Source organism: Tachyglossus aculeatus, chromosome 15, assembly GCF_015852505.1.
Source record: "Tachyglossus aculeatus isolate mTacAcu1 chromosome 15, mTacAcu1.pri, whole genome shotgun sequence".
NCBI classification, from domain to species: Eukaryota; Metazoa; Chordata; class Mammalia; order Monotremata; family Tachyglossidae; genus Tachyglossus; species Tachyglossus aculeatus.
In genome coordinates, this window is record NC_052080.1 from 24,854,050 (window position 1) to 24,875,730 (window position 21,681).

Here is a 21,681-nt window from a genome sequence, read left to right on the forward strand (position 1 = left end):
CCTACCGTCAGGGTCGAAAGGACCAAACCGGTCAGAAGACCCCGGCCGGAGGATGATGATGATGATCATCATCATCGTAATTATGGCTGGCTCATTAGAGAAGCAGCGTGGCTCAGTAGAATGAGCCCGGGCTTTGGAGTCAGAGGTCATGGGTTCAAATTCCAGCACCACCAATTGTCAGCTGTGACTTTGGGCGAGTCACTTCTCTGCGCCTCAGTTACCTCATCTGTAAAATGGGGATTAAGACTGTGAGCCCCCCGTGGGACAACCTAATCACCTTGTATCCTTCCCAGCCCTTAGAACAGTGCTTTGCACATAGTAAGAGCTTAATAAATGCCCTTATTATTATAATGATGGTGGTATTTGTTAAGCGCTTACTATGTGCCAAGCACTATTCTCAGTGCTGGGGTGGATAATAATAATAATAATAGTGATGACATTTATTAAACGCTTACTATGTGCAAAGCACTGTTCTAAGCGCTGGGGTGGATAATAATAATAATAGTGATGGCATTTATTAAGCGCTTACTATGTGCAAATCACTGTTTTAAGCGCTGGGGAGGTTACAAGGTGATCGGGTTGTCCCACGCGGGGCTCACAGGCTTCATCCCCATTTTCCAGACGAGGTCACTGAGGCCCCGAGAAGAGAAACACAGTCACACAGCTGACAGGCGGTGGAGCCGGGATTAGACACCCACGACCTCTGACGTGGACGGGGGAATAAGGGGGTCTACCCTCCCCCGCCTCCCCACTCAGTGTCAGCTTTCTCGGCATGCCAAGGGTTAATCGGGGCTGGTAGGGGGGCGGCCACGGAGTCCGGGTGGGCTCAGGGACCCCCTCCCCTATCCCCCCAAAGCCCCGGGGCTCGGATTTCAGCCCTGCCCCGCCCCCGGCCTAGGTGTGAAAGACACGTGTCCCTATTGTAAAGGGGTCGGCCGGCCGGCAGGCCCAGGAGGCGACCCCCACCCCCAGGGCTGACCTTGGGCGGCGGGGGAGGGGGGCCGGAGGAGACCCCGAATTTGGGCTCCAGTTAGAGCTGGGAGTTGGGAGAGGGGTAGCCATCGACCCCTAACCACCCCCTGGCCAGGAGAAACCCGGGCTGATGAGACACTCATTAGTAGGTGAAATACTCCCGGCCATCCAACGCAAGGTGGGGGGTCCTGGAGGAAAAGACCCCCTGGCCCCCCAAGCTTCAGCACCTCCAAAAATGGGGGGGGGGAGGGGATCCCGTCCCCCCCCCCCCCACCAACCCCTTTAAAGAACAAACCAGACAGCACGGCCAGGCGCCGAATCAGATTTTAGTGGTTTACTTCAGTTCTGCCGTCTCTCTCTCTTTCTCTCCTTTACTACAAGGGATATTATAAAGAATAAATAGCAGATCCTCTTAATTTACAACGATTAGTCACTCCATTCGTTCTCTATATTTACAATAACTAAAATAACATCGAACTCCACGGCTCCTCCGAGCCCAGGAGACCAGCGCGCTTTCCGAAGAATGGAAAATAGCTTCTTCTTCTTCCTCACCCTCTTCTTAAAGTCCTTCTCCAAAGTTTCTTTTTTCCCTCTCCTCTCCGTAGTTAAAAAAAAAAAAAAATATTTCTTTCCCCCCGCTCCGCCGGGCGAAGAGTTCCGGAATATAAATAGCAGGTAACGTCGGGGACGGACGGAAGAAGCAGCCTTTCTCCTTCTTCTTTCTTCTTCTTTTTTCCTCTCTTGTTTTTTTAAAAATACAGTAGAAGCCGGTAGCTTTTTTTTTTTTTTTTGGAAACGTATAATACTGACCTTTTAATAAGTAAATTCCGACCGGGACCCGATATATACACACACCACGCTCGCACACATATACATTCCTACAGGTACAGTGCACACCGTGAGCCCTAAAGGTACGTCCTGCGGGCAGGGAGGAGGGGGGGCACGGGAGTTTGGGGGGGTGGGGAGGGGGCGGATGGGTGGGCGGGGAAGGGGCGAGGCGCCCTTAGCAGGAGCATTTGCACTCCGATATGATGGGGTACTGGATGGGGATCCAGGCGCAGCGCTGGCCCCCCCGCCGTTGGCATCGCCAGCGGAGCAGCGTTAGGTGCCCGGACTTGGCCGGCTTGCAGACCATGCCCTCGGGGAAGGAGCAGGAGCGCCTGCTGAAGCAGGTGCCCACTTTGACGTAGCGGGGCCAGAAGCGGCTGCCCAGGTCGTTCCAGGAGTAGAGGACCGGGCAGAAGGTGTGCGACCACAGCCACATCTGCAGTTTCCTGCGCAGCTTCTTGCTGAGCCGCTGCTTCTTGTCGGCGAACTCCAGGCCTCTGATGTCGCCGGGCATGGCCCCCGCCGGCCTCTGGCGCAGCAGCTGGTCCAGCTCGCCCAGCTCCTCGCCCCCTCCAAGGGGCCGCTCCTCCGGGGGCGCGGAGGCCATGAAGCCCGGGTCGTAGTGGGCGCCCAGCAGCGAGCGCAGCAGCGTCTCGTTGAGGTCCTTCTCCTTGGGGTCGAAGGCGGGGTCGGGATGCTCGATGAGGTCCACCAGGGGCAGGTTGTCGCTGGGGGCCGGCCGGATGTGCAGGTAGTGCTGGCACCCCCCGGGCCCGGCCCGCAGCCCCAGCAGGGCCACCAAGGCCCACAGGGTCACCCCCAGGCCGGGGCCCCGCGCCATCCCGGGGGCTTCACCGAGCCGGCGGCGGGGAGGTGGGGCCCACCAGCATGAAGACGACCCACTCCCCTCCCCGGAAGAGCCGGCTGCTCCACGGGACGGAGGCTGGACCGCCCGCGGGACACCCGCTCCCGGCCCGCTGGTGCTCCTCGCTCCCGTTGCCCGGGTGCCGGGGGGTGGGCCGCAGCTTCCGCAGCTGCCTCTCCTCCTTCTCCTCCTCCTCCTCCTCCTCCTCGTCGTCGTCGTCCCCCCCCCCTCTTAAATGGGGCCGAGCCCCTCTCGGGGCTCCCGGGCCCGCGCAGCTGTCCCCGGGGCTAGCCCCCTTCTCCCCCCACCCCCCGCCCCGCCGGTGGCGGGCTCCGGATTCGGATCCTGCGGCTCCCGGGGGCGAGGACGGCGGCCGGCTGCAGCGGGGGAGAGGCGGCGGCGGCGGCGGAGGCGACGGCGGCGGTCTCGCACGTTGGCACCAGTTTGTCTGCGTTGCACGATCCAAGCCTTTAAATTTCCTGCACTTTCAGCTCCATCACCATGGAAACCACCGACTCTCTCTCTCCCTCTCTCTCTCTCCCTCCCCTCCTCCACCCCCCAAACCCCGCCACCCCTCCCCCTCCCCCTCCCACCCACCCACCCACCCTGACTCTCCACCCCCAAGATTCCCAGCAAAACGGCAATCGCTGAAAGAGGCGGCGGAGGCGGCGGGTGGGAGATGCCCAGGCCGGGTGGCAGATGCCCGGCCCGGGTGGCAGATGCCCCGGAGCTCGGAAGAGGCGGCTACGACGGCGCTTGGCAGGTTTCTGCTCAGGACCCCCCCCCCTCGCCCGCCCCCCAATCTCCACCAGCCCCCCGCCCCCCCCCCCTTTATGCGAGGCCAATGCAATTGGGGAGGGGGGCGGCGGTCACTGCTGGGGGGAACCGCGGAGGGCTCCGAGGGGGAGGTTTTTTTTTTAAATAATAGCAATAATAATAGCGATAAGAATGGCATTTGTTGAGAACCAGGCAGGATCGGTAAACGGGCTTCGATTTAGAGAGGCCGGTCCTTATTTAAGGGGCAGGTCTCTCTAGGCCTCTACACCCTCCCTGGTTTTTTTCTGGGTTTTTTTTTTTTTTTGGAACATATAGATTCAATACATATTATATAATGTGATAGCTGGAATGCCGGAGCTACCCGGTGGGCTGGATTGATTCCTCCGAGCTCCAGCTGTGATGTCATTCCTCGGAAGCTCCCAGGCCTGGCCTGGGGCCAAAGGGGGATGGGATGGGATGGGATGGGATGGGATGGGATGGGATGGGGTGGGGGGGGATTGCGCTCAAAATGCCGCCTTTGCTGTCGCCCCGTTTCTGCTCCCTGAGTGGCGGAGCCGCGGGGGCGCGTCCCGCTTCCCTCCCCTTCCCATCCCTTCCCTTCCCTTCCCTTCCCTTCCCTTCCCTTCCCTTCCCTTCCCATTCCTCCCTTTTCCCATTCCTCCCCTTCCCATCCCAACCCTGCCGAGCGCGGCGCGCCCCCTGCTGGCGCCTTTGCGGCCTTGCGCCTCGGTGCAGGGGGACCAGAGCTCTGTGTGTGTCTGTATAATAATAATAATAATAACAATAATAATATTAATAATAATAATTAATAATGGCTTTTATTAAGCGCTTAGCATGTTCCAAGCGCTGGTGGGGGGGGGGATACAGGGTCATCAGGTTGTCCCGCGTGGGGCTCTCAGTCTTCATCCCCATTTTACATTTCTCCCCCTTCTAGACTGTGAGCCCACTGTTGGGTAGGGACTGACTCTATATGTTGCCAACTTGTACTTCCCAAGCGCTTGGTACAGTGCTCTGCACACAGTAAGCGCTCAATAAATACAACTGATTGATTGATTGATTGATTTACAGTTGAGGTAGTGGAGGCACAGAGAAGTGAAGTGACTTGCCCTGTGTGTGTATGTATGTATGATTCATTCATTCAGTCGTATTTATGGAGCGCGTACGGCGTGCAGAGCACTGTACTAAGCGCTTGGGAAGTTCAAGTCGGCAACAGATTGAGACGGTCCCTACCCACTAACGGGCTCGCGGTCTGGAAGGGGGAGACAGACAGCAAAACAACACGTGTAGACAGGTGTCAGAAGCAGCGTGGCTCAGTGGAAAGAGCACGGGCTTTGGAGTCAGAGGTCATGGGTTCAGCTCCCGGCTCCGCCAGTTGTCGGCTGTGTGACTTTGGGCAAGTCACTTAACTTCTCTGTGCCTCAGTGACCTCATCTGTAAAATGGGGATTAAGACTGTGAGCCCCCTGGACAACTTGATTGCCTTGTAACCTCCCCGGTGCTTAGAGCAGTGCTTTGCACATAGTAAGTGCTTAATAAATGCCATTATCATTATTATACTATAGAAATGATCCCTGAAAGTATAGTTATGTGTGTGTGGGTGTTGGGGGGGAACGGGATGCTTCCCGCGGCCTCATTTAACCCTCTCCCTTATCCCTTCCTTTTCAGGGCAGCGAGGAAGAGTGAATCTGGGCCCAGAAGCCCCCACCCCGAGCTCATCCATCTCTCCATCTGCACCTGCAAAGTCTCCCCCTTGACTCGCGGCTGCGGCAGTTCTCACCTGGGACACCGAGAGACGGGGGTGGGCATCCCACCCTCTAGGCCACCCCAGGATGAAAGAGGAGAGGGAGCACCCCAGACGGTTAAAATAAATGTTTGATTCATAATGTTTGGTTTTGTGTTTGGGTGATGGGGAGAGGGGGTGAAGGAGCTGGTAATGTACCAAGCGAGGAGCAGGAACAATTTTTTTTTACTCCAAATTTACTTTCTTTCACTGCTGGTGTTCTCTTAAAAGAGTACATTGCTCCCAGCAGGCACTTGGTAAATACTTTTCCTCCTTCTCCTTCTCCTATTACCACGCTCCTGCTGAAGCCAGTAGAGGTGGGAGACCTTTTCTATCTCCCGGGAAGCACCCTCACTGTTCCTCGTTCTCGCCTGTCCCGCCATCGACCCCTGGCCCACGTCCTCCCCCTGGCCTGGAATGCCCTCCCTCCACACATCAATCAATCAATCAATCAATCGTATTTATTGAGCGCTTACTGTGTGCAGAGCACTGTACTAAGCTTTTGGGAAGCACAAGTTGGCAACACATATAGAGAAGGTCCCTACCCAACAGTGGACTCACAGTCTAGCTCTCTTCCTCCCTTCAAAGCCCTACTGAGAGCTCACCTCCTCCAGGAGGCCTTCCCAGACTGAGCCCCCTCCTTCCTTTCCGCCTCCTCCCCCTCCCCATCCCTCCTGCCCTACCTCCTTCCCCTCCCCACAGCACCTGTATATGTGTTTGTACAGATTTATTACTCTATTTTACTTGTACATATTTACTATTCTATTTATTTTATTTTGTTAATATGTTTTGTTTTGTTGTCTGTCTCCCCCTTCTAGACTGTGAGCCCGCTGTTGGGTAGGGACCGTCTCTAGATGTGGCCAACTTGTACTTCCCAAGCGCTTAGTACAGTGCTCTGCACACAGTAAGCGCTCAATAAATACGATTGAATGAATGAATGAATGACAGAAGACTAACAAGTCAACAGGGGCTTCTTAATGTAGGGGGCAGAAATGCAATCTAACTTGGCCTTAAGGGAATTTGGAAGTTCCTAGTATTAAAGCAGCCGAAGTCATCGGCTTTGGTCTCCTGTCTGCATTATGGAATCCCCTGTCCCGCCTTATTCAGAACTGACCCTTAAAGTGAAGCCGGTACTCTATTTATTTTACTTGTACATATTTACTATTCTATTTATTTTATTTTGTTAATTTGTTTTGTTGTGTGTCTCCCCCTTCTAGACTGTGAGCCCGCTGTTGGGTAGGGACTGTCTCTAGACATGGCCAACTTGTACTTCCCAAGCGCTTAGTACAGTGCTCTGCACACAGTAAGTGCTCAATAAATACGAATGAATGAATGAATGCATGAATGACAGAAGACTAACAAGTCAACAGGGGCTTCTTAATGTAGGGGGCAGAAATGTAATCTAACTTGGCCTTAAGGGAATTTGGAAGTTCCTAGTATTAAAGCAGCCAAAGTCATCGGCTTTGGTCTCCTGTCTGCATTACGGAATCCCCTGTCCCGCCTTATTCAGAACTGACCCTTAAAGTGAAGCCGGTACTCTTATTTATTTTACTTGTATTTACTATTCTATTTATTTTATTTTGTTAATACGTTTTGTTTTGTTGTCTGTCTCCCCCTTCTAGACTGTGAGCCCGCTGTTGGGTAGGGACCGTCTCTAGATGTGGCCAACTTGTATTTCCCAGGCGCTTAGTACAGTGCTCTGCACACAGTAAGCGCTCAATAAATACGATTGAATGAATGAATGAATGACAGAAGACTAACAAGTCAACAGGGGCTTCTTAATGTAGGGGGCAGAAATGCAATCTAACTTGGCCTTAAGGGAATTTGGAAGTTCCTAGTATTAAAGCAGCCGAAGTCATCGGCTTTGGTCTCCTGTCTGCATTACGGAATCCCCTGTCCCGCCTTATTCAGAACTGACCCTTAAAGTGAAGCCGGTACTCTATTTATTTTACTTGTACATATTTACTATTCTATTTATTTTATTTTGTTAATTTGTTTTGTTGTCTGTCTCCCCCTTCTAGACTGTGAGCCAGCTGTTGGGTAGGGACTGTCTCTAGACGTGGCCAACTTGTACTTCCCAAGCGCTTAGTACAGTGCTCTGCACACAGTAAGCGCTCAATAAATACGATTGAATGAATGAATGAATGAATGACTGCCAGTCTCACCTTGTCTGTGGGCTGTACTTTGTGTTTGAAGGTGGTGCTGTTGATGGAGAAAGCCTATCTCGGGGGGTCGAGTGGAGGAAAACACCAGTCAGTCACCAATCAACAATTCCATCCAGGCCCTTTGTGGAGGTGAAAACAGAGTTTTGCCATGCTCCATCATATCCTGACCATACTAATACTACTATCAACACTATAATAATAATAATGGTATTTATTAAGCGCTTACTATGTGCAAAGCACTGTTCTAAGCGCTGGGGAGGTTACAAGGTGATCAGGTTGTCCCACATGGGGCTCACAGTCTTAATCCCCATTTTACAGATGAGGGAACTGAAGCCCAGAGAAGTGAAGTGACTTGCCCAAAGTCACCCAGCTGACAAGTGGCGGAGCCGGGATTTGAACCCATGACCTCTGACTCCAAAGCCCGGGCTCTTTCCACCGAGCCACGCTGCTTCTCCTGCTGCTTCACATGGTAGTACTAGCGTTTCTATCGCTGCTACTCCTATCGCTGCTGCTCCTACTATTATTCGCCATCACTACCGAAGTTGCTATAACTGGTACCAATACTATTGCTACTACCATTACCATTAATATCAAACACACACACACTCACATGTATCTGTAGATATAGTTGTCTTTGGCTTTCAAAGAAGACACCTCTGATGGTGAAGTTCACTTACGATCTCTCGTTTGGCCGAGAAGACCATATTGGGGACCACGGTCTTGGAAATACACACTTCCATTACCACTCCTGCCACAGTTACTACTGTAATAATAATAATAATGGCATTTATTAAGTGCTTACTGTGTGCAAAGCACTGTTCTAAGCGCTGGGGAGGTTACAAGGTGAGCAGGTTGTCCCAAGTCTCACAGTCTTCATCCCCGTTTTCCAGAGGAGGTAACTGAGGCCCAGAGAAGTTAAGTGACTTGCCCAAGGTCACACAGCTGACAAGTGGCGGAGCCAGGATTTGAACCCGTGACCTCTGACTCCAAAGCCCACGCTCTTTCCACTGAGCCACGCTACTACTACTAATATCATTGGTATTGCTACAACTACCATGACCACTCCTGCCACTATTACTGAGAAGCAGCGTGGCTTAGTGAAAAGAGCACAGACTTGGGAGTCAGAGGTCGTGGGTTCTAATCCCTGGCTCCGCCGCTTGTCTGCTGTGTGACCTTGGGCAAGTACGTAACTTCTCTGTGCCTCAGTTAACCCCATCTGTAAAATGGGGATGAAGACTGTGAGCCCCACATGGGACAACCTGATTACCTTGTATCTACCCCAGTGCTTAGAGCGGTACTTGGCATGTAGTTTTTTAGACTGTGAGCCCACTGTTGGGTAGAGACTGTCTCTATATGTTGCCAACTTGTACTTCCCAAGCGCTTAGTACAGTGCTCTGCACACAGTAAGTGCTCAATAAGTATGATTGATTGATTGATAGTAAGCACTTAACAAATACCTTCATCATCAAGTTTTGAATCCCCATTTTACAGATGAAGAAACTGAGGCACAGAGCCGTTAAGTGATTTGACAAAGGTCACAAGGATGGAAAGTGGCAGAATTAGAACCCAGAACCCCTGACTTCCCCCAGGCTTGTGCTCTTTCTACCAGGCCACGTGGCTTCTCAGCCAGTCTACCGGTATCTTGCACATCATTTGAGACCACGCTTCTCCTCAGCCTGAAGATAGCTGTTCTTTTCCTTGAGCGCATCTGTTCTCCTGGTAGATGTTTTAGTATCCTGCTACCGTTCACTCACTTTCTGTAGACACATCCATTCATTAGAGTTCCAGTCCCTGCTACAACCTCCCAAATGCCTTACTTAGCACTCTGCATACAGTAGGTGCTTCATACTGACTGATGCTCGAATACGGCAGTTGATGCCACCACTCAGGATTTAATTGTTAGCACTCTTGATTTGCGGTTTGATTTCAAATCTGGTCCAGGGGCGACAGGAATGAAATTGCTCAGGAGCGGTTCCGATTGATCCCTGTGTCTCCTCGTAACGTCTGCTTCCAGAGCCCAGTCGGTGTCAGCAACAGGCGGATTCTGGACGGCCTCTTCGGGCATCGGCCGAGCCACCTCCGGTCGCCCCTGAAGCTGGTGAGATGGAAGAGAAAATCCGAAAAGAGTTCTGACCCAGCTTTCGGGCCTTTGGCTGTCTTCAAACATGGGCCCATTGCTCAGCCTTGCTGTCCTCCAGGGGTGATGAGGAACTTGACACGTAACTCTGCCCCTTCCTGTTCTGTGGGCTTCCGGACGGAGGGTTGGGTAAGAGTTTTCTTTTTCAAAAACTGGGGCTGGTTGGGGTGTGAAACAGGGAGCTGGGGTCTCCAGCTAGTGCAGGGGAGAGGGCAGTCTTACTTCTCCCATCTGCTGTCTTCATTTCTCCCTCTGCCCACTCCCAACCCACACCTCTAAACCTTCTAATGATTCTTGGCTGTTCCACCGAGGTGCAGAGGGTGTCTGCAACTGGTGGCCTTCAAGGGGAGAGAGGGAAGGAGAGTGGGAAGGAGAGAGGGAAAGAAAGAGAGGAAGAGAGAGAGAGAACATACTGTTTAGATGGGCAGCAGGCGAGAGAGAAGGGTGCCGTGTATAAAGATGAGGATGGGTAAGGGTGGCTGTGTATGTGTGGTGTGGGGGCTGATGTGGTGGAATTGGGCAGACTCAGGTTGAGACTGGGGGGAACAGTGCTCACTTCCAGTGGGGGGTTAAAAAAAAAAGAGGAGGAGAAGAACCAGCATAAAAAGCCTAGTTGGCTGGCAGGAGGTTCACCATAAGTCACTTAGGAGGTGGACAGCATAAATGATGTAAAGTAAGACCACCCTGATTACTAGAAATCACACCAAAAAGGCCACTCTCATTACTATCATTCAACTAGGTGTGCAGGGAGTGTTGGAGGTGTTTAAAGGTAGGACTTTTTCAGGAAGACAAAAGTGGTAACCACCTCATTCATTCATTCATTCATTCATTCGTATTTATTGAGTGCTTACTGTGTGCAGAACACTGTACTAAGCACTTGGGAAGTACAAGTTGGCAACATATAGAGACGGTCCCTACCCAACAGTGGGCTCACAGTCTAGAAGGGGGAGGCAGAGAACAAAACAAAGCCTATTAACAAAATAAAATTAATAGAATAAATATGTACAAATAAAATAAATAAATTCCCCTAATTCCCCAGACCTCTGTCCACCTATCAAAACTCAGCTTCCCCAGTCTCCCCACTACCCTCTTTGCCTTCCTTCCTCTCTTCCTCCCTCCCTCTCCCGTTCCCCTGGGAGATGGGACAAGTGCAACAGGTGGCTGGGAGAAAAAGGGGAACAGGAAGGGAGGGAGGGAAGGAGGGAGGGTGGATGGAGTGATGGAGGGAAGGATGCAGAAAGGGATGGAAGGAGGGGGGAAGGGAAAAGGGAGGCATGGAAGGAGAGTTGAAGTGGAGAGAAGTTGGGAGGGAAAGGCAAAAATAGGGGGGAGGGGGAAGATGGGACACATACAGCCCCCTGACCTGCCTTGCAAACCCCAGTCAGGGCAGTTTGGATGGAGAAGGACAAGGAAAAGTCAGCTGTGCCTGTCCAGTTCTGACCCAGCAGGGCTCCTGCCCCTCCTGAGGTCTGGCTCTGACACCCCCTCCCCCAGCCACCTCCCTGTCCCCCCCCCCACCGCCTGCTCGGCGCCCCCCAGTTTGGACCCAGCCACAGGGGAAAGGGAAGACTTTTGTCTGCAGAGTCGGTTTGTGCATTCATCTCCCGATAAATTGTTTATCCGAGTTTTAACGAGGGCGCCTCTCGCCCAGCCCTTGGAGACAGGGTCCAGGGTGTGTTTGTCTTTTTTAGGGGGGTGGAGGGGAGGCGGTGGGGATGGAAGATAGCGGGGAGAAGGAGGAGATGGGGTTGGAAGGTGAGGGGGAGAAGAGGGAGATAGGGAGAGGACGGTGACACTTTGCCTCCCTGCCCCAGGCCCTTTCTCTCCCGGAACAGAGACTGACACATCCCCAGGGAAGGAGAATGACTTGGCCAAGAAAATTAGGAGCTGGGATAGAAGAATAATAGCAACACACGTATGTACACGCACCCCCATTTACACTCACATATACACCCTGGCACATATAATAATAATAATAATGGCATTTATTAAGCATTTACTATGTGCAAAGCACTGTTGTAAGCACTGGGGAGGTTACAAGGTGATCAGATTGTCCCATGGGGGGCTCACAGTCTTATTCCCATTTTACAGATGAGGTAACTGAGGCACAGAGAAGTTAAGTGACTTGTCCAAATTTACACAGCTGACAATTGGTGGAGCCGGGATTTGAACCCATGACCTCTGAGTCCAAAGCCCAGGCTCTTTCCATTGAGCCATGCTGCTTCTCATATCCCCCCAAACATATGCACATCCATCAGCCCACTCCCTGGGCACACACATGCACACGCGGGCACACACACACACTCTTATATTGTACTCTCCCAAGTTCTTAGTACGTGCTTTGGACGCAGTAATTGCTTAATAAATATGATTGACTGACACACATACGCACACTGACCCCCCACCCCCCCAGAAAATAGAAAGTCACCCACCAAGTCATTTTTTCCATAGGGGAATCTTATATAGGATGATTCTGCATCAATAACGTCTCCCCTCTTCCCCCCCGCCACACACATGCGAGTGTGCATCTGAATATCAGGTTTTCCCCCTCCCCCGCTCTGCCTGCTTATTAAGATAGATGTTTATTGAGATAAAGTGGTCTAGTCTCTAGCTCCTTTCTCAAAGGGCTATAGATAACATGGCGACAGGCGTTCAACGGAGCGAAAAATAAAGCGAAAATCCGTCTCCAAATGCCAGGGTGTGTCAGCTATTCACGGTCCCAGTCCGGGGAGAGTGCTCACCTGGGGTTGGCCCACTCGGGATTTTCATCCTACCCCCTGCCTCCACCCTCATCCCTTGACCGTAGCATCAGGGGAGGGATTGGTGAAATTATTTTATGGAGAATTGTCCAAGGTCTCATGAAGGATGGCTATTTTGCTGGAGGACTAACCTTTGTTTCCCTCGGCTACTTCATTTTTCTGGCGCCAAAGAAATTATTGGTCCCATCCAAGTGAGTGTCCTGCTTCATGCACAGAACTCTTGAAAACACCTTCTTCCTTCAGTATCCCTCCCCACACACACCTACGCATAGGGCTTAGAACAGTTCTTGGTACATAATAAGCGCTTAATAACCTTCTAGACTGTGAGCCCACTGTTGGGTAGGGACCAGCTCTATATGTTGCCAACTTGTACTTCCCAAGCGCTTAATCTCTATATGTTGCCAACTTGTACTTCCCAAGCGCTTAGTACAGTGCTCTGCACACAGTAAGCGCTCAATAAACATGATTGAATGAACAAATACCATTAAACTCATTTCCCAGAGCCCGTTATGGCTGGAATCTGAATCGCTTCTCTGAAGGAGACCACTGTGGCTGCACTCAGCACTAAGGGCCCTGGACCCTCTTTTCCCAAACCAAGTTCTCACACAAATGGTTCTTTGTGGAAGATGAGAGGATCTCCCTAGAAGTAATATTAAATGCCCACCTGGGCTGAGTCCTGTGGTGGATACAAGATAATCAGATTGGATCCAACCCCACAGTCTCCAAAGAAGGGGGAACAGGTGTTTTATCCTCATTTTACAGGTGAGGAAACTGAGGCCCAGAGAGGTTGGGACTTGACCAAAGTCACGCAGAGGGTTAGTGGCTGCACCGGGACAAGAACTCACAACTCCTAACGTCCAGACTCTTGCGCTTTCCCCTAGTTCATACTGAGCATGTCCCCGTGGGGACCCCTGAAACCCACCCCCCCCGCACACCCCTACACTCCAGAGCAACTGCAACCTTCCCAGTCCCCCCCTGGACATGGGCACCGCTTCCAATCTATGGGATGCAACAACAGGAGTCTTGGCAGAGGGAGGCTGACTGCCCAAAATAAGAGTTCCTTGGGCAACTCACCTCACTCTGCTGTGCCTCAGTTTCCTCACTTGTAAATGGGGATTAAAATATCTGTTCTCTCACTCTGATTGAGCCCTATGTGGGACTGGGATTTTTATGTACCCCAGCACTTAGAACAGCGCTTGGCACACAGGAAGCCCTTAACAAATACCATCATGGAGAAACAGCGTGGCTCAGTGGAAAGAGCCCAGGCTTTGGAGTCAGAGGTCATGGGTTCAAGTCCCGGCTCCACCACTTATCAGCTGTGTGACTTTGGGCAAGTCACTTAACTTCTCTGGGCCTCAGTTACCTCATCTGTAAAATGGGGATGAAGACTGTGAGCCCCCCGTGGGACAACCTGATCACCTTGTTAACTTCCCCAGCGCTTAGAACAGTGCTTTGCACATAGTAAGCTCTTAATAAATGCTATCATTATTATTATTCACCTCCTCCAGGAGGCCTTCCCAGACTGAGCCCCTTCCTTCCTCTCCCCCTCGTCCCCCTCTCCATCCCCCCATCTTACCTCCTTCCCTTCCCCACAGCACCTGTATATATGGATATATGTTTGTACATATTTATTACTCTATTTATTTATTTATTTATTTTACTTGTACATATCTATTCTATTTATTTTATTTTGTTAGTATGTTTGGTTTTGTTCTCTGTCTCCCCCTTTTATACTGTGAGCCCACTGTTGGGTAGGGACTGTCTCTATATGTTGCCAATTTGTACTTCCCAAGCGCCTAGTACAGTGCTCTGCACATAGTAAGCGCTCAATAAATACGATTGATGATGATGATTATCATCGTGGTTATTATTAGTACTTAAAAAAAGTGTCTGGTGCCTCATCCGTATTGGTTAGAGTGTAGACAGCCTGAATGCTGGACTCTCACCACGGTATGAAATGACCTGCTCTCCTGAAGGAGAGGGAGACTTACTGGGCACTTGCAGCTCAACTCTCAAGGCAGAGAGTTGGAAGGGAGATCAAAACCCCAAGATCTTGATCAGAGAAGCAGCGTGGCCTAGTGGATAGAACACGGATGAGAGTCAGAAGGACCTGGGTTCTAAACCCGGCCCCGCCTCTTGTCTGCTGTGTGATCTAGGGCAAGTTACTTCTCTTTATTCATTCAGTCCGTCATATTTATTGAGTGCTTACTGTGTGTAGAGCACGGTACTAAGCGCTTTGGAAAGTACAATACAGCAATGAAAAGTGTCAATCCCTGCCCACACGAGTTCACAGTCTAGGGTGCTGTGCCTCAGGTACCTCATCTGTAGAATCAATCGATCAGATTTATTGAGCACTTACTTTGTGCAGAGCACTGTAGAACGCACTTGGGAGAGTACAAATCCAACAGAATTAGCAGACATATAACAAGGAGATTAAGCCTGAGCCCCACGTGGGACATGGACTGTGTCCAACCTGATTAGCCTTTATCTACCCCAGCGCTTAGTACAGTGCCTGGCATGTAGGAATCACTTAACAGTATACCATTAACCCCATCCACCCCCACCATTCACCAGTTTCATACAGCGGCAACAGTCTGGTTCTCAGCTGTTCTGTTGCTCATTTGGTGTTTCCATTTCCAGAGCCTAATCTCACTCTACCTTAGATCCCACTGTCGAGTTCTGTGGCTCGGAAGTGGTGCCCGCATCCATGGGGACTTGGGAGGAGATGACAAAGGCTCTGGAATGAGGTGAGAGGGAGTCAGGACGTTCCCCCCAGCCATGTGATCTAGGCCCTAGCACTGGGATACACTCCCCTGTGCATTTATGTGCATATTTTCATCCTCTATTACTCCATTCTGCCTGTAATTTTTTTAGTGTGCCTCCCCAGCTTGACTGTAAGCTTCTTGAGGGCAGGGATCATGTCTACTAACTGCATCTTACTCCCCCAAGTGCTGAGTACAGTGCTGTGCCGACAGTGGGCATTCAATACAGTCTCTTGATTGATTTGATCGATTTGGCAACATGTTTCTCTACGTGCCCCTTGGAACACATGTGATGTATTGTGTCTCTGGGTGCCTGGCATCTAAAGAGCCTCCTGGACACACTATCTTAAAACCTTGGGCTAGGCTGATTAGGTACCCCAATCTTCTGTGAATCTGCTAGCCAGTTGTACGTGAAAAACAGGCCCGGGAAAAGGGGAGAATGCAGGACTGAATCTCCATTTCTGTAGGTAATGCCGAAAGGTTAAGTCATGGGCTTAAATTGAAGTCCCAGGAAAATACAACTGTTGTCTAGCAAAAAAATTGAAAATTTTCAGGTCCTTCTTCAATCCATAAAGTTCCCAGTCAGCAGAGACCGTTGGGGATGAGTAAGTGTGGAAAGAATTAACGAGTTTTGTAGGCAGTAATTTCCTTTGGAACCTGTCTGTGGGGATGCTGAATCCTCAGTGCCATTTTCTAGAACAGACTTGGTTTGCCGAATCTGACATCTCACCCAAGAAAGGAGAAATTGAGGGGAAATCAGAATCGGTGAGGACCCTTTTGTGTGTGTTTGTGTGTGTGTATGTGTGTGTAAGTAAAGTAACTTCTGGTGTGGTTTCAAGAGTTCCAGATCCCAAGAATCTACAGGGAAGTCTGCTATAAAGGAAACGCACACATTAAGGGGACGGCGGCATCGAAAACGCATTTTCCCAGTTTAAAAGTATCACTTGAGTCTTTATGTGGGATGAAGGAGAATTTGGATGAAGCTGTGGGGTTCTGCTCCCTAATTTCGGGGGAGGAGAAGGCTGAAGATTGATTTGGCGGACAAAGTTAACAGAGAGATTCTCCCCGGGTTTCCAGATTTGGAAATGAGCAGCTAGTGATTTTGGGGTCTAAGAGGCTCAGAAGATAAAATTCTTCTCCTCTTGTAGCCCTTCTCAAGGGTAGGGAGTAGGGATCTTCTTCTCTCAACAGTGATTTTCTTTATTTCTTTTCCCTCTCCTTTTCTTCTTCTCCCCACCCTCCTCCTCTCCCTTTCTCTCCCTCATCCACTCTCTCCCCCTCGCATTCTCTCTCCCTCTTTTTTCTCTTTTCCCCTCTTCTTCTTCCTCTCTCTCTCTCCTTTCCTCTTTCTCTCTCTTTTTCTTTCCCCTCTCTTTTCTCCCTCTTTCCCTCTCTCATCTAAGCTCTCCTTCCCTCTTTCTCTTTCTCCCTTGCTTTCTCTTCCTCTTTTCCTCTCCCCACCACTTTTCTCTCTCTCCCCCCCACACTCCGGCCTTTTTCCCTCCCTCCCCATATTTGACTCAGTCCAGGGACTAATTAGTTCAGGCAGCTGAGGGGGGTTTATATATAGCTGCTGAACACTTCTAGCAATCTAGTCACGTTGGTATAGGACTTTCTTCATGCCCCCTCCCCCCCATAATGAAGCATGACTGTAGTAAAACAAGGCTTTTGATCATGCTTCTTCTCATCACTTTCAAGACAAACAATGTCTAAGAAACCCCCAGCTGCTTTTATTTTTCTTATATCTAGGGTTACGCCTCGGATGTATTTACCCATCTTTATCGAAAACGCTCTCGATTTTTTTTTTTAAATCACCGGATCCCTCTACCGTAACTTATCAAATGCACGGGGCCCAGGGAATGGAGGGTTAAACGTTATGTAAACAGCTCTTCCCCTAGCCCCCAAGGAGGACTTTTCGCTGCCTCTAAAAACTCTCAAAACTCTCCTCGTAGTTTGCCTCGGATCGGATCGCCACAGGAGGAAGATGGGCCTTGGATAGCGGCCGACCAGTGGGATTAAAAGGATGAGCAAGTTGATGAGACTTTATGATTCTTGGTGACCTATTATGTCTCGGGATGAAAGAAAATTGAGGAAGGGGAGGGGGTGCGGGGAGTGTATTAGAGCAGAAATAAATGATCTGATCCCTCTGCTGCCTCCAAGTTGAATTCAAAGCACTGTACAATTTCACATAAGTGTCTTGTTCCTTACACAATGGCTTAACCATGTTAACTAGTTCATTTAAGGCTTGATTTAACTCTCAAAGGGTAATCCCTTAAAATGCCTCAAGAAAATTCTTGGTAGTGCCGGGTTGGGGGGGTGGAGGGGGGTGGGGTGGAGGGAGGGGGAGAAAGGATTGGGGGGGCAGAGGTGGAAGGGGAAGAAGGAGAAGGAGAGGAGGAAGCAGCTGGGACGCCCCACATCGTTTTCATGAAGCGGCATCTTAAATGTGAAATTGCCTCTCTCCTCCTGGAGGATTTGAGTCGCTGCGGATGAGCCTTTAAGATGCAATAAAAGGCACCGTAATTATCATGCCAGGGGGTAAGAAAATCCTGGCAGATCACGTTTTATAGAAATTCACTTGGATTTCAGGCCATCATAAGTGGTTGGGGGCCAGCGTAACTCTGCTGTGAATGCTGTTACCCAGACTTTGGGGTCATTCTTATTGCCCCACTGTAAGTTTAAATATTCCCCTCATAAGATACTTGGGCCGTGTGTTGGGGTAAAACAAGTTGGGCAGAGGGGCACACTCTCCCAGGCAGACACTCGTTCCCCCAAGTTTGTCACGGGGTCCTTGGGTGTGATGAAGGACTTGCCCAACGGGATGAACACTGGGAAACTAGGTTCTCACCCTAGCTCTGCCAGTCACCTGCAGGGTGATCCTGGGCAGCCCCTTAACCTCCCTGGGCTTGGATGGCTTCTTCTGTAATAATAATAATAATAATAATTGTGGTAATTAGTTCCGGCCTTTATTGGGTGCCAAGTGCTCGGGTGAATACCAACAGATCAGACCTACTCCTTGTCTCATATGAAGTTCACAGTTCAAGAGGGTGGGAGAGCAGGGATCTTATCCCCATTTTGCAGATGAGGAAACTGAGGCCCAGAGACTCGCTAAGGGTTTGCAGGTTTATAGAAGCTTGTGTATCTAGGAGTGTTTGGTCTAGCTTTCTTCTCTTTCTGTATTTGGAGTTTCTTTCTGTGCCTCAAGTCTGAATTCTTAGACCCATCTCAAAATACCCCAATTTTTCTCAGTATCTCTCCACCTCACTCTGCCGGCCAATGGCTACTATTGATACTCTCACACATCTCTGAGGGCTTGTTGCTAACCAATCAGTCAGTGGTATTCATTGGGCTCCTTGTCTTTACAGGACACTGTACTGAGCGCTTGAGAGTGCTCACAGATGAGGCTTTCACTTTTCATTGGATTGCAAATGCTACTCCTTGTTGGGAGGTGGGAGGGGAAGGTGGAAATAGCCAGTTAGCTCAGCTATGTCCATCCTCCAGTCAAGAAGAGTTACAGGTCCCAAGGACAGGTCTAAACTGGTCCAGATAATTTGGAAAAAATGGGTTATGACCCAGAGTTGCTTTCTACCCTGTCCAAGAGAAACAGACCGTAGATTCCCTTTTTGCCAAGGAGTCAATTGCTGACAGATCTCAGAGTGCAGGCCTCAGATAATTGATTATTGTGGTGTTTGTTAAGTGCTTACCATGTGCCAAGCATTGTACTAAGTGCTGGGGTGGATACAATCACACAGTCCCTATCCCAGGTGAGGCTAATAGCCACAATCCCCATTTTACAGAGGAATTAACTGAGGCCCAGGGAAGTAAAGTGATTTGCTCAAAAGCACACAGAAGATAGGCCAGAGAGAATCCAAGCCCCGACCCCTCCCCTCTCATCTTCCAATGGGGCCCTTGGAGGGAGATTGGGGGTGGGTCGGGGGAATGAACAGAAGCCAGGGGATCAGCTTCGCGAGAGCGTGCCGGGATTTCTCTAGCCCAGCAGGTATATGAACAAGGCAAGTGTGCTGGGAGATGTGACCTATCTCTCTCTCTCCTCCTCCTCATCTGTCTCTGAAGGGGGTCCTCAGGAAAGGAATTCTGTGAAATGGGCAGACTTTTTGTATTCATTCATTCGATCGTATTTATTGAGTGCTTACTGTGTGCAGAGCACTGCACTAAGCGCTTGGGAAGTACAAATTGGCAACTTATAGAGACGGTCCCTACCCAATAACGGGCTCACAGTCTAGAAACGGGCTCACAATCTAGAAACGGTTTGTAGAGCAGGAATGACCTGGAGTTGCTTCCTGATTCTAGTTCCCCAGGGGGAACCTCTTGTCCGCATTCAGGCTTAGGGAGGCCTAGTAGGATAGGGATGTGTCTGCCACTTTCCGGCTACTTCCGGGCCTGAGGAGGCAGTAGCTCAGAGCTGCGACCCGTTGCTTGCTGTTGGACTGATCTGCCCAGTTGGTCCAGCTTACATTTGTTGAGCACTTGGGAGCATATCCTAATATTAAAAGACACTCTCCCTGCCATCAAGGGGCTTAAAATGTAACTCTCTTGAATCAGAAGTTCCAGGAATATTGTGAGTGGCTGAAACAGCGTAATAATAATTGTGATAGTCCTTAAACTCTCACTATGTGCTGTGCGCTATACTAAGTGCTAGGGTAGATACAAGTTAATCAGGTCTCACAACCTAATAGGGAGGGAGAATGGGTATTGAACCCTCCTTTTAACAGACAAGGAAACTGAGAAGTTAAGTGACTCACCCAGGGTCACACAACTGGCAAGTGGTGGAGTCGAATAAGAACCCAGGTCCTCTGGCTCAAAGGCCCATGCTCTTTCTTCTAGCCCGCTCTGTGCCCATGATGCCGGGGGGTTGCTGGGGAAGAATGCCACCCCCGTAGTGAAGGCCAGACAATCCCGGGGGGCACAGGAAAGTTGATCTGACATTGACCTTTCAGTTGCACTTGCAAGTGCCAATTTTTCACTGTGAGGGTGGTGAAAGTGGGCAGGAATTTTAAATCGAGCTGAGGATTGGGACCAAGTGATCACTTCGGGTCTTCCAGCGTCATTCTGGTCAGAGCACTGGGGTGAGCGAGGCCGGGAATCCAGCTACACAGTCATGGGGACCCCCACCCTTCCCTCCTCACCCTCTGGGGAGAGTGGTTGCCTTTGGCCACAACTGCACCCAGAAATTTCAGGGGGCTTTCATCTTCCATCATGGAGAGCAGGCCTCATTCTAGCTACACACAGCACCTCTTCTAGTTCCTACAGCCCCAACACTGCAAGGCACCTGGGTAAACGATTCTTCAGAATATTAAATTGCTCAGAATCCTTCATTTAGGGGAAATCTTGGTTCGGAGTTGAATTGAAGCCCTGAAAGTCCCACTAGATTTGAGGGCAGGGTCGGGCTCGACTCTCCTAGGCTAGCCTGTCTTGGGAAGAATGCTATGTGCACACAGTGTGGTGCCTGCAAACATTAAATGCCTAAAACTGCAATTAGGGCATTTCAGTAGAGATGCTGCCGCAGTTCAAAGTCTGAACGGCCGCTTCCATGAAATTCATAATGGGATGAAAGTTCCATTTAGAAACGACCGCTTTATCTGGAATTTGGATAATCTTTTATTTATTTACAGGCCGAAAAAAAAAAATCACCTTTCCCCCCCTAAGCCCCCAAGGACAAAACGAGGATAGGGATGAAGTATGAGTAAGCGTGCCATATTTTAATTTGCTTGAGAAAATAAGTCTTTTAGTGTGGTGTATCACTTTAGTGACACCCTGCCTTACTGTCTGTGTTTGTAGCATTTCAAAAGGCCCATGAAAGGCCAATACTATCGGGTACCCAGGGTGAGCTCTGACCATCAGCACTATGTCTTTTTTTTTTAACGCTTGCGTTTTTCGGACAGAAGGGGTAGCCTCGGTCTGCTGCAGAAGATAGCCCTCCCTTTCAAGATTTTTCTGTTGTTGTCTGTTCTAACTGATGAGGATTGCCGTTAATTAATTCACTAACCCCCCCCCCCACCTTTAACCTAAGCTTACCTAAGTCATTATTCCATTAAAGGCCTCTTGGGAGATCTTTCAGTAACTTAAGTTCATCTTATTTGCACAAAAGCTGCTGCTATTTGCTGTATTAAGTGAGCCATGAGAGGAGAGGGTGGGGATTTGGTTGGAATTACAGTAGGCTTCTCCGTTGGATCTCACGGCTTCTTTCAGTCAGTCTCCAGCCCTGGCTGGCGCCAAGATCTCAGAGTTGCTTCTGTGTTTATGTCATTGAGACTGGGACAATATTTCAGTGTGGAGTCGAGCTAGAGGGATCCACTATAAAACCCTCACTAAAAATAGACTTTCCCTCACACTCCCCTCCCCTCCTCCCCCTAGCCTCCCCACCCCCGACTGTCGCCTTCCTCTGTGCCCCCCACTACCCCCGGGCCCCCACCAAGCCTCCCCCAAGATCATCAGCCCCCTGCCCCTATTTGCAAGGAAACAAGCATACAAAATCAGCTGAATTCACCAGTTCCCGTCAAACCCCTTTCTTCTTAAGGAGCTTTAAGCCAGAATAAAAGGCATCAATTAGGCACCTTAGAGCTGACAGGGTAGTTAAAACTAAATTGCAGAAAGAGGTGGGGGGGGGGGGAGGGGG

At 50.2% G+C, this 21,681-nt stretch overlaps 1 protein-coding gene across 1 annotated transcript; it reads right to left on the reverse strand.

Annotated features, from left to right (window-relative positions):
- Positions 1 to 1,956: 1,956 nt before the first annotated feature.
- NOG (noggin) lies at positions 1,957 to 2,874 on the reverse strand. Its single transcript, XM_038757286.1, has one exon. The coding sequence runs from the start codon at positions 2,639 to 2,641 to the stop codon at positions 1,976 to 1,978; it is 666 nt and encodes a 221-aa protein (XP_038613214.1). The 5' UTR covers positions 2,642 to 2,874; the 3' UTR covers positions 1,957 to 1,975.
- Positions 2,875 to 21,681: the final 18,807 nt, after the last annotated feature.

What these genes read in the sequence shown, in the direction of transcription:
- NOG (XM_038757286.1), bottom strand. Translation starts at nt 2,641, where the DNA reads ATGGCGCGGGGCCCCGGCCTGGGGGTGACCCTGTGGGCCTTGGTGGCC.